The sequence below is a fragment of the Crocuta crocuta genome, unplaced genomic scaffold (genome assembly GCF_008692635.1).
Source record: "Crocuta crocuta isolate KB4526 unplaced genomic scaffold, BGI_CrCroc_1.0 scaffold92, whole genome shotgun sequence".
Lineage (NCBI taxonomy): Eukaryota > Metazoa > Chordata > Mammalia > Carnivora > Hyaenidae > Crocuta > Crocuta crocuta.
In genome coordinates, this window is record NW_027528804.1 from 5,571,210 (window position 1) to 5,584,928 (window position 13,719).

At 33.9% G+C, this 13,719-nt stretch overlaps 1 protein-coding gene and 1 pseudogene across 3 annotated transcripts in view; both read right to left on the bottom strand.

The window, feature by feature from the left end:
- Window positions 1–13,719, bottom strand: part of TBCK (TBC1 domain containing kinase) — a 190,010-nt gene that overhangs the window by 108,110 nt on the left and 68,181 nt on the right. For all 3 annotated transcript variants that reach the window (XM_077755783.1, XM_077755782.1, XM_077755784.1), the window contains 8 exons: window positions 13,595–13,656; window positions 13,280–13,341; window positions 11,438–11,586; window positions 10,485–10,623; window positions 8,456–8,555; window positions 2,715–2,764; window positions 2,409–2,538; window positions 1,116–1,214 (listed from right to left, as the gene is read on the bottom strand). In XM_077755783.1, coding sequence (XP_077611909.1) covers window positions 1,116–1,214; window positions 2,409–2,538; window positions 2,715–2,764; window positions 8,456–8,555; window positions 10,485–10,623; window positions 11,438–11,586; window positions 13,280–13,341; window positions 13,595–13,656 — 791 coding nt within the window. The remainder of the gene's footprint in view (window positions 1–1,115; window positions 1,215–2,408; window positions 2,539–2,714; window positions 2,765–8,455; window positions 8,556–10,484; window positions 10,624–11,437; window positions 11,587–13,279; window positions 13,342–13,594; window positions 13,657–13,719) is intronic.
- Window positions 4,424–7,036, bottom strand: LOC144224637 (peptidyl-prolyl cis-trans isomerase D pseudogene; annotated as a pseudogene).

Sequence of the window (13,719 nt, forward strand, 5' to 3'; positions counted from 1 at the left end):
GCATTTTCCATTTATACCACTACAGAAGAATAGTTGAAAAAAACCACTTTAAATTTTGATCATGTTCTACACAATCAAATATAGAACAATTCTTAATTCTCTGGCTTACTATAATGGTAGAGAGAGAGCTACGAATTTGGGGTTCAAACTCTGATATTATAGGCTGTATCAACATCTGTGGCACATCTATCTTATGAGACATTTGGACAACTTGACCTTGGAAGTCACCTTGAACTTTAGCATTATATGGTTTGACAGTTCTAATTATTATCATATGGTATGGAACAACAGGTATTCTCATAAAACAACCAACCAAACTCAAAGATATTTATAGACTTTCACCAAAAAAATCAGGAATAAAGAAAGGAATTCTTTCAACGGAGAGTTAAAAGGCTTAAAAATACTTGGGAGAACTCACACACAAAAAAATAGGTGATAGATATCCATAAGATATCTATAACAGAATATAGGAAGGTAGGATGACAATGAAATTGATAGGAAATGAAAAAATTTGGCAATGATTTGACCATTATCAAGATTGCTGTCACCAAAATCTCTATTAGTACTGAAAGTCACCTAATAATGTGACATCTCTCTTTTTCTCACTGCCATATATAAGGTATTATAGAAGACAAAAAAGCTATTTCTCTTGGCAGCATGGTTCTGGTAAGATAGATATACCAAAAGGCACTAAATTATATTAATGATTTTTGACAAGGTTGAAATTGGAGTAGAAGATTTCTCCCATCTTAGAACAACCTATAAATAGGCAATCCTATTTGTAAATGAACATATTCATAAGGACAATATACTTCTAAATGATACATATTTTAAATATTCTGATTTTAAAATGAATAATCAAGATAATGTCTTTACCTTTATTAAATTAACTATTAAATAGTATAAATGTAACAAGGCTTCAATTATATTTTTCTATTCTATCTAGTCTATTCTTTTCCTCTACTCTTTTCACTAAAAATTGCCAAATAATCTTAATACTCAAATTTTACTATATAATTTTCTAACAACACGGAATATAAATATTTGTAAAGCACTTTCCATCTTCCTTCTTTCCTGATATTATTGACCAACTTCTAACTTCTTTTCTTTCTTACCTCAACTCCCAGAAGGGCAGCCCAGGTTAAACCTCTCATAAGAGGAGGAATGTCAACTCGTGCTTCTTTCCAGATTTGATTTTTTTTATATGGATAAGCCTATAGATAAAAATAGATATGAAAAATATCTCAAGTAATCAAGTGCCATCTTTTAATCTAAACAGTTCTGAATATACCAACAACAGAGTTAAAAGTGACCTCCAAGTATCTGAAATTATTTTGCCTGGTGTTATTAATACATATAAGTTAGTAATGGAATAGTTCCCTATCCTCTGTAAACCTTATATAAAATAATCGAAGAGAGGAGCTGAATCTCCTGTTTTTAATCATTCCTCTCTGTTTTATGCTCTGGAAGAATTATGAATGACTCTTATGGAGAATATTACCAGTCTCAGATGAATTAAATAATGTATAAGGCACTTGTAAAATATCTAGTGATATGCAAAGTATTCAATAAATCAAGTTATTATTAAAGCTACTTCTATAAGCTTACATAGAAATTTGTCTTTTTATAAATTTGTGCTTTAGGAGGCATTTCTAGAAGAGAATTAATAGGACACTGGGTATGGATGTTGTTAGGCTCTTAATACATAATTTAAAATAGATTTATAGAATGTTTCAACCAACTTAACACTTCGTCCAAAAGAATGAGAGTTCCAATTTCAATATACATTTGCTCACTTTGCTAATTCAACATGAAAAAAAAAGGTCATTTTTTTCATTCCTAGTTAGGATACATATTTTGAATAGATTTACTGACTACTATTTCTTCTTTTTTTCAATGTTTATTTATTTTTGAGACAGAGAGACAGATCATGAGCAAGGGAAGGGCAGAAAGAGGAGACACAGAATCTGAAGCAGGCCCCAGGCTCCAAGCTGTCAGCCCAGAGCCCGACGCAGGGCTCGAACCCACTAACAGTGAGATCAAGACCTGAGCCGAAGTTGGCTGCCCACCCGACTGAGCCACCAGGTGTCCCTGCTGACTAATATTTCTATTTCTTTTTTTTTTATCCATTTCTCTGTTTCAATGATAGTCCTTTTTCCTGTTTAAGTGTTCTTTAAAGAGCAAGAATAATAATCTTTTGTTTAATATGGTTTTGCATAGATGCCTTCATCTTGTATTACCTTTTAATTTTATTTACTATAAACATGAATCATTTTTATTATTAAAGTCAATCATATAAGATAGGCTATAAGAATTAATGTTCTCATGACCTTGAGATTCCCTAAGAGTTATCAATGAAATAAAAACTAAATATGGTATATGGGCACTTCACACTTTCGAATACCTACCTTTAGTAGCCTGTCAAAGAGAATGATTCTGTTTAGTTGGTACTCCGTGTCCCTCTCTCGGATGATTAAAGGGAGAGTGGCAGCTGCAGACAACTCATTATTGCTGTTTGAATGAGGTAAACTAGACTGGCTATAAAAGAGAAACAAAAGGAGAAAAACTGACCAAAGTTATAAAACTTAAAAAAAACAAAACACCACATTTTTGTACTCTATTTAGGAAATAATTTTCAAAGAAAATGTGCAAGCTTATCAATTTAATATAAACAGAAAAGAAGGATAATGGTAAAAGAAAATATATTTACTCACTCATCTTCAAGTAGTGGGTAAAATGCTTCTCCACCAACATCTTTTAATCTCTGAATTTAAAGAGAAAATATTTATGATATTTAAGATCTGAGACACAAACACTACTCTATTTTTAAAAATATGTAAAATTATATATTTATAAAGGTATCAAAAAACCCCTATAAAATAGAATCTAAAATTCATTCCTATCATAAACATGCAACTATACTAGGCCTCCAGGGAGTTAAGCTGTGAAAAATATTCTTTGTTTTTTGGTTTTTTACCTCAAGTATTTCTTATAAATGTTAGACACAGATTATGACAGTTTTCCAAACACAATGCAGAATTCCTAAAATTAGTATAAAGCTGAATAAATGGATACATTTTTAAATCATAGGAAGATTATGTAAACAAGGTACTTTTTAACACATATACCTTAATTTAAAACTGAAGTCAGATTTATTTTTGCTTTGACTTTAACACAAAGTAAGACAAAGGTGCTAATAAAAAGGATTCAAAGAAATTTCTTACATCATTCTTTGAACATGCATGATTCAAATAGCCGGTAAATCAACTGACAAAGTTCAATTTTCTTATTTCTTTTCACAAACTCATTATAAAAACTGTTACTCCAAATAACATTGCCAGGATTATAGATATTCTTCAAAAACATAAGAAGGCAGACAGTAGTAAAGTAAAATCTTAGACACATCCTAAGTAGGGTGATTAAAGTTAATGCCATCTATCCTGCTCCTCTGCTCTTCAGTTCAACTTCCAACTTGAAGGCAGAGTACCTGCTCCTGTGGGGACTGACACAGAAGTTCAAGCTCTGTGTGTAGGCAGTATTGATCTTGCATTGATTAGATACTGTGCACTCACCCATGTGAGTTATTCTCAGAATTTTTAAAAGCCAAAGAAAAATCATTTACCCACAACTGAGAACCTAGCAAACAATGAATTTATGCCTGGCTTTTTTCTCAGTTCTGATGTGCCTCTAAACTTAAGGTATCTCTTTCATGGATTTTGATACTAAGTAGAAAAATAAGATTTTCCCAAATTTTGCTGCATTATTAATATGCAAATTGCTTTAAAGTTTAGCTTATACTGTCCTAAAAAATCATAGGTTTTAAGTATCTCTTCTGCTTTTTTTGTATTAAAAATTTGTACTTAAGAGCAAAAAGACGAGCAAAATGCAGAAAAGTATAAGGTAAAAATTATTATATGTTTTCCACATTATTATTATTATTATATTTTTCTTTACTGACCTCAGGCACTTCGGTTCTGCCTCATCATCAGTTCCTTTTTTTTTTTTTAATGTTTTTATTTATTTTTGAGAGAGAGAGAGACAGCGTGAGCAGGGGAGGGTCAGGGAGAGAGGGAGATACAGAATTCGAAGACAGGCTCCAGGCTCTGAGCTGTCAGCACAGAGCCCGATGCGGGGCTCGAATCCACGAACTGCGAGATCATGACCTGAGCCGAAGTCAGACGCTCAACTGACTGTGCCACCCAGGTGCTCCGCCATATTATTTTTAAAATCAGCAACATAAATAATTTTTTTTGTAACACTACTTTATTTGGAGTGAACCCTTTTCAGTATCCCTAAACTGTCAACAATGGGAAATGGAAGTATCAAAGGAAACACATCAGAGATCATATATAACAGACAAAAGCTTTACATTTTTTTACTGCCTTTATACAATCAGTGCATATTTAGGTAAAACAATTTATTATTAGGCAAACATTTTTGCATACGCTGCCCTCTCTTTATCTTTCTGTGCCTTAATCTTTTGTTTGACTTTCAGCAATTCTCCCTGGACAACTTTATCTTCTGATGCTGTCTCCTGAGCTTTCTTAAGTTCAGCCAAGTGCCTGATGGTATTCTTTTAATCCTTGCCATCCTTGAGCTCTACAGTACAATGCTTTGGTATTTGATGGGTCAATTTCAAGAGCCTCCAAGTAACTGTCAATCGCTTCTTGCTGATTTGACATCTTCAGTTTATAAGCATCAATATTCGGCATGCAGTTTAAAGCTATAGGTTGCAGCTTCAATCTGTCTGCTTTTTCAGTAACAGCCTAATAACATATCTGAAAACTTTTATATTTTCTTAATGGCCATCTCCCAGTTCTGGGATTTGAAAAAAGTATTTCTAATATTTTTTTATGTTTTCTATTATTAGTAAAATTTTATCTACATCTTTTAAATCTCTATCTGCATTCTCAGGGAAATTTGGATGACTGTCACTCGAACCATCTGTTGGGAATATGCCCCAATCATCCCCCTCCTTCAATTCCCCACATTCTATAATGACACACAATTTGGAAGGTTTTTCACCTTTTGCTTCTACATTTTCCAGTATCCTTGTCACACCCATTTCTTTAATTACTCAGCCAAATACCACATGTTCCTTCCAAACGAGGAGTGGGATCTGTTGTGGTAAAAACTGAGAACCGTTTGTATCGCAGCCTGCATTTGCCATCCTCAATAAACCTTCCTGGTTAAGTTTGTAAGAGAAATTTTCATCCTCAAATTTTCCACCATCAATACTTTCTCCACCTGTTCCATTTTGTTTTGAGAAGTGTCTGCCCTGAATCATAAATTTCTTAATAATCTGATGGAAATGGCATCCTTTGAAATGGAGAGGTTTCCTAGTGGTGGGTCCAATGCCTTTTTCTCCCAAATGCAATGCACAGAAACTTTCTACAGTTTTGGGTACAACATCTGCAAACAATTCTAAGACAATTCAACCAACTCAGCGTCCTCTGATGTCCACATCAAAGAAGACTCAGGGGTTACTGGGAGTGGAGGGCTTACTTTGGGGGGTGGGGGTGACATTTTGAATTGCAGACACACTTGGAAGAGAACTCAGAGAACCTTGTGGACACCTGCAGCTCAACCCAAATGTGGCTTTCTCTCTCTCTCTCTTTTTTTGCTTAATAATTATAGAAAAAAGTATTTTAAATTTCAAAAGAGGAAATATAAGGGAAATGAGAAAGTAAAATTGAAGGCTTATATTCATTTAACTTAGGTTTATACAGTTTGGGTTATATTTACTGTAAAAATTTTTTAATGTTTAGTTATTTTTGAGAAAGAAAGAGACAGAATGAGCAGGAGAGGGGTAGAGAGAGAGGAGACAGAGAATCCGAAGTAGATTCCAGGCTCTGAGCTGTCAGCACGGAGCCTGATGTGGGGCTCGAATGCATAAACTGTGATATCATGACCTGAGCTGAAGTCAGATGCTTAGCCAGCTGTGCCACCCAGGTGCCCCTACTTTGGGTTATATTTAAGTTAAAGAAACAATATATACAATGGAATATTACTCAGCCATTCAAAAGAATGAAATCTTGCCATCTGCAATGGTCTGGATGGAGCTAGAGTGCATTATGCTAAGTGAAATAAGTTCATCAGAGAAAGACAAATATCATATAATTTTACTCATAAGAATTTAAGAAACAAAGCAGAAGAATATATGGGAAGGGGAAAAAAAGAGAGGGAGAGAAGCAAACCATAAGAAACTCTTAATGACAGAGAACAAACTGAGGGTTGATGGAGGGAGGTGGGTGGGGAGATGGGCTAGACAGGTGATGGGCATTAAGGAAGCATTTGTGATGATGAGCACTGGATGTTGTATATAAGTGATGAATCATGAACTTCTACTCCTGAAACCAATATTACTGTATATGTTAACAAACTAGAATTTAAATAAAAATTTGAAAAGAAAAAAAAGAGACAAGTTAAGAATAAAATCAAGTCAGCCAAAAAAATATATTTGGATGTAGTTTATTATCTGTTGCTTTGTACTGCTACTTACTTAATCCATTATATATATTCTTTCTCTTTAAAGAGATAAGTTTAGTGTATCAAGTAGCAATAATTATATATTTAAATTTTCTATTCATTGCATCATGGCAAATAAGACATTCTAATTCTCTCCTACTACATAATATGCAATATACAAAATGACAGGAAAAGCCTAAAAATGTAAGGAAAATGCAGTGATAGACCCAAAACTGGGCTTAGAGAGGAAGGATATAAGCTAACAATAAAGTGTATTGATAATTGTGACCTGGGGTTTTAGAGCAAAATGGGACAAAGACTTGGGCACCTGATTAACAGGCAGCCAGACTAGAGGAGACTCTGCTATATTCAAGTAAAGAAAGAACTGTGAAGGTTGGGGATATCCAACTTTAACCAACTCCAGTCACTGATGTAGGAAGGAATACATAATTCTAACTCCCTGTAACCACCTTGTCTCTCCTAATAAGGTAAGGAAGGAAGCTGAGAAGTGTATATGAGGGTCACAGCCCAGAAACACAGGTTCACTAAAAGGCTGAGACCTAATCATATGATTATAGAACTCTTTCTCTTCCCTTCATTCCCTCCATGTCAGTAGACCTCTTATCTAAAAGGGAATTCCAGCTGAAATAAAAGGCCTCAGACCCTATTTTAAAAAGTCTTTAGGGAAACCTAGACACCGGGTGGAATAAGAACAAGGGTAGCTGAGGAAATTTTAGACTCTGACAAAAAAGCTACACACATAGTAAACAGCTAAACAAACATGATATCTAGAGCTAAAGGCCTATATACCACAGTCTCTTTCAGTGGTAAATCATGCCAGGGTTTCAACAAAAAAATCACAGGGCATGCTACAATGTGAACAAGACCTTATGAAGAAATAAAGCAAGTATCAGAACCAGCTTCTGCTATGTGCAGAGAGTCGGAATTATCAGGCCATGAATTTAAAATAACTATGATTAATATGCTAAAGACTCTAAGGAAAAAAGTGGACAACATGTAAGAACAGGTGGGTAATATAAGCATAGAGGTAAAAATTCTAATAAAGAATCAAAAGATGTAACCTACATGTTATAGAAACATCAGAAGAAAGAGAAAGGAAGAAACCAAAGAAATATTTGAAATAATGACAGAAATTTTTTAAATTAAAGACATCAAATAACAAAGATCCAGGAAACTTAAACATCAAGGAGGATAAATACCAAAAAAAATTCACATCTAAAAACATCATATTCCTTAAAAAAACACCGTCACAAGTTAAAGGAAGATATATGCACTACATATAGCCAACAAAAACTCCATATTTGGAATATATTTTTCAAAGGCCTCAAATCAGTAAGAAATCACTCAGTAGAAAAAGTGACAAAAGGTATGAACTAGTAATGTATAGAAGAGGTAAGCAGGATACCAAGAAATATGAAGAGACTCATAACTGCATTAAATTGGGGAATTAAAATTACTCTGAATGCAATTTACTATTCTACACCTTTAGAACAATGATTTTTAAAAAAATGTTTGTTTATTTTGAGAGACGTGGCGGGGACAGAGAGAATCCCAAGCGGGCTCTGCACTGTCAGTGCAGAGGCTGATGTGGGGCTTGATTTCATGAATGTGAGATCATGACCTGAGCTGAAATCAAGAGTCGTACACTTAACCAACTGAGTCACCCAGGCACCCCTAGAACAATAATTTTTTAAAAATTTGGTAATACTATGTGTTACCAAGTATATGGGAAATGAGAAATCTTATCCAATGATGGTAAAAAGATAAACAGATACAAGTACTTTTGTGAACAACACATATAAAGCTGAAGATGTACAGACCCTATTTCCCAAAAATGTCACTCCTGGGCATATACCTTAAAGAAATTCTGACATATTTTATGAGATTAGGGAGGAATTCAAGGAGTCATGTGTAAGGTTTTATTAAAAATACATCTGAGATAGATTTGTCAAAACACCGTTCTTACATTTCGTAGCTGGCATAATGACAATGTCACAGTGGTGTCATCTAACAGTGAGCTTCTATCTCGACCTTGCCCGAAGCTTTCACCATCTTCAAAGAGAAAACTGAAAGGAGATTAAAACAAATTATCTTAATGAGCACACAAAATCTGGTTTATTGTTTCTTCTAGAAAATAAAATTTATTCTAAATAATCAGTCTCTCATTAATGAAAGAAAGAAATTTTAGGCTTAATCAGTTAATTAAAAATGCATAATTGCTAGTTGAAATTTCACCCAACAATTCTCCTTTTTAAATATAAGTTGACTTGGTTTGAATATAGTATATAAATATAAAACATTTTAGGAATACAAGAGTGTGATTTATTGTCTTTGTTCATGCAGATTCAATGCTAAAATCACTCTCTTGTCACTATATTTATATATATATATGTATATATATATATGCTACTGAGGAAGTTTATATGAGTGAAAAATGATGAAATATATGAGTGAAATGATGAAAGACAAACGAAAAATCATGACAGTAACTTCTCAAGAGAAAGATAGTGAATAATAAATGCATAAAATTTCTTTAGGATTTCAATGAATTTTGAGAATGTACATATACTTAGAATTTCCATTATCTTATTTCTTGTTGTTCTGCTTAATTCAATGTGTGAGAAGTATAGTTGACTTAAAAACCAGTTTAAGAGGGAGAAAAAGTAGAGAGCCATTGGTCTATTTGAATAATTAACCTAAATACTTAACATGCAAAGAAAATATGACCAACAGGTGATTTTTCTTGTTACCTATGATGATCAAATATAGTCCTAAAATCCAAAATCAAAATTTTAAAACATTGGTGTAAACTCAAGAGACTGAGTTTCAAATCTTTATGAATAAATATAAAGAGCAATGGAGCAGTAACAATTTTGGTCCTTAGATATCTACTGTTATACAACTTTCAATCTAATTTATATGATGATGTCCAAGATCTTATGCAGTTCTGGAATTTTCTCAACAGTAGTTTAGCATTATGCTGATCTCTAGAACAAGCAATGAGGCCACTGACATTTACATTTAAAAATGTAACTGGAAATAAAAAAGTTACCCATATTTATTAACTCTCCTGAATTTTAATGTTATTTCTGACTTCTACGTTTTTCATTTATTGAACATCAATTATTCCAACATATTCCATAATAATAGGGTTATGTCAAATAAATCATAGGAAAAAGTATTAAAAAACAGAATTTACTAAATATAATAAAATATTAATGGGAATTTTGCAATTAGAAGCTCCAGTCAAGAAAACAAGGTATTGACTTCCAATTGTTTTTTATTTATTTATTTATTTATTTATTTGTTTGTTTGTTTGTTTGTTTTTTCTTACAAATAGTTTACTGTCAAGTTGGTTTCCATATAACACCCAGTGCTCATGCCCNGGGTTACAGGACTGGTTCAACATTCGCAAATCAATCAATGTGACATATCACATCAATAAAAGAAAAGATAAATACCATATGATCCTGTGAATAGATGCAGAAAAAAGCATTTGACAAAATACAGCATCCCTTCTTACTAAAGACTCTAGAGAAAGTCAGGATAGAAGGAACCTACTTAAACATCATCAAAGCCATCTATGAGAAGCCTTCAGCTAACATCATCCTCAATNAGTACACAGCTGTCATCATCAAGACAGTATGGTATTGGCACAAAAATAGACACAGAGACCAATGGAATCGAATTGAAAACTCAGAGCTGGACCCAAAGGTATACAGCCAACTGATCTTTGACAAAGCAGGAAAGAGTATCCAATGGAAAAAAGACAGCCTTTTTAACAGATGGTGTTGGAAGAACTGGACAGCAACCTGCAGAAGAATGAAACTAGATCATTTTCTCACACCACGCACAAAAATAGACTCAAAATGGATAAAGGACCCAATTGCTGTCATAATTACTTAGTTGGAATGTCTATCCCAAAAGTCCCAAATTAAAAAAAATGTTATTACTACATTTTTTTTTCACTTTCAAGAAAAGCTTTCTTTCCTTACTTGGGAAGTGTGCAGATAGGTGGTTTGGATCGAATGATTTCCTTGTTGACAAGCTCTTTCTCCAAGTCACCTCCAGCTAAACACCACAGGTAATATACTTCTTCAATAGATCTTTCTGCCAGGTAATCACTGTTTATATCTATTAATGGCAAATGGGAAAGAATCATAGCTCTCATACTTTGTTTTTATTAAAAGGCAACAGGCAATAATAGTTGACATTCTCAACAAATAATAATTGAAGAACCCGGAGTCCCTTTAGGAGATTCATAGTATACAATGCACAAAGGATGAAATGAAGATATACACACTGCACATTCAGTTACTCTGGGAAAAAATGGGATATATATTCCATACATATATCAGATATATCGGGCTCTGTGGGAAAGGGATAAGGGTCAAAAACAGCAACTTGTATAGGTAACTAACACAAACTATCCCATCCTTCACGTCTTGAGGCAATTGGTGCCTCTTTTGACGAGCCTTTCTTGATGTCTTAAGCAGGCTAAGATTCCACTGTACTATGTTCATACTGTCCTTTATTAATAATAGTAACATAAATGTTTATCTGCCTCTCCATTTAGTATGAATGTTACACAATGTGTGGTGGGGCATCTGGTTGGCTCAGTCAGTTAAGTGTCTGACCTCAGCTCAGGTCATGGTCTCATGTTTCATGAGTTTGAGCTGCGCATTGGGCTCTCTGCTATCAGCATGGAGCCCACTTTGGATCTTCTGTTCCCCTCTTTCTCTGCCCCTCCTCCTCTCATTTTCTCTCTCTCTCTCAAAATAAATAAATAAATTAAAAAAAACAGTTACAGTGCATATCACTTATATAACTTTAATATACATATGTAACTACATATATATATTTTTGATAAACACAAAACTGAAAACAGGATAAGGATACTTCCTTTAAAAATAAGGCTTATATTATTTTCTGTCTTATCTATCATTACCTGTACACAGCTGGCTGATATCCTCAGGCAGAGTTAAATCAGCACATCTCAGAGAAGATGAAAACAGACTGGCAGGTTTGGTAAAGGGAGTATATAAAGGTGACACTTCACTGAATACCTTGTCCTGCATTAATTCATCTGCAGTTGGCCTTGAGAAAAATTTAAAACACAGAGTATGAATGAAAGTCATTAAAAATTTGCTAGAATAATGCCACACATTCAAGGGGATGTGTTAAAAAGCTAAAGGGGGATAGTTAAAAGTCTTAAATACATCACAAGTACAGAAAGTAATAATAAAACTCTCCTTAGCAGAGTCTTGATGTATACTTTTATATAAAAAATGAAGTGACTATAAGTAAATGCTGAATTTTTCCCCATACTGTGCTTTTTGCACCTTATGATTTATCAAAGATTATTATATGTGAGGGTCTCCATTTTTTACTTTTATCTTGACTATGATGTGCCTGTTTTACTGAATATATTAATTAAAATTCTAATTCCTTTTCGTTTTCTTCCTCCTCTCTTAATGTGCTATATTTACCCAAAATTATGTTTTTAATACCATTCCACTCTTCCTAACATGTATTGATAAAGATGTTTTTTTTTTTTTTTAATTTTTGAAAATGTTTTATTTATGTCTGAGAGAGAGAGAGACAGTGTGAGTAGGGGAGGGTCAGAGAGAGAGGGAGACACAGAATCTGAAGCAGGCTCCAGGCTCTGAGCTGGCTGTCAGCACAGAGTCCAACGTGGGGCTTGAATCCACGAACTGTGAGATCATGACCTGAGGCGAAGTCAGATGCTTGACCAAGTGAGCCACCCAGATGCCCCGATAAAGATGTTTTTCTAAAGAATAATTAAAATAAATTATTTTCAAATAGTATACACTTAAGTGAGTTTAGGAGGGACAAATGCAAGTCTAATAGTGATATCCTCAAATGAAAATAAATAATACTTCTAAGAAATTCTTTTATATTATCAAGAATTGTTAGCTTACCTCACGTTTACCAAATTCTACACTATAGTACAATTTGCCAATTAACTTTGTTCTCATTTCTCTTACGTCATTTGTGTTTGGGAAAAGCTACAATTTAGCTGATTTTCTAATTGGAGGCTAGGAAATGAACCAGTAACTTCTTTGGGAATATGCCAGTTTTCTGACTGTGGTTTAATTATTTTTTTCTTCTTTTATGAATATGCATTAGAGCTATAACAGTCATGATATTAATATCAATATATATTCCTATATGTATGCAAATATTCTTATTTAACCCATTAGTATTATACATAATAAAAAAAAAAAACCCACAATGACTTATACATCAGGGGAGCTTGGGTGGCCCAGTTGTTTGAGCGTGTGACCCTTGATTCTGGCTCAGGTCATTATTTCACACTCATGAGACTGACCCCTGCATCAGGCTCTGTGCTGAGTGTGGATCCTGCCTGAGATTCTCTCTCTCGCTCTTTCTCCCTCTCTCTCTCTATGCCTCCCCATTCTCTCTCTCTTTAAAAAAAGAAAGAAAGAAAACACTCCACAGCTTATCATATATTCAAGATCTCAGTATAATCTCAAAGTCTTTTTTTTTTTTCATTTTTTTTTTTTTTTAAATGTTTTATTTATTTCTAGGAGAGAGAGAGAGAGACAGCGTGAGCAGGGGAGGATCAGAGAGAGAGGGAGTCACAGACCGAAAGAGGCTCCAGGCTCTGAGCTGGCAGTCAGCACAGAGCCCGACGCGGGGCTCGAACCCACGAACCGCGAGATCATGACCTAAGCGAAAGTCGGACGCTCAACCGACTAAGCCACCCAGGCGCCCCTAATCTCAAAGTCTTAATAATAATATCGACCTCTTGGAAGGGTGGAAGGTGAGACACTTCTTCAAAAGATCTATCACATTTTCAGGAAGGTCCTGGTAAATAAAAAGAGAAAAGAATTACTTAAAGTGACACATTTAAAAAATATATTTTACTCAAATGTTTACTATTCTAGGGCACTTTGATTTTTCTAAAGTGTCTTTATTTGTAAAACTAATTTACATTAGCTTGTCACTCTATGAAAAAGCAAATTATCCAAAAAGAAATAAAGAGAGCTTTAAAATAGCTTGCTATTATATCCCAAGTATACAGAATGCATAAATTTTCAGTAAGAGATTAATTTCAAACCTTGATAATGTCCAGACAACCATGTTCTTCAGCCAGAACTATTATAGTGTCATCTACACAACCTGTAACACAGAAAAATTGTATGAATTAATGCTGCTTTTCTTATCTATCAGGTTAAATGGGAA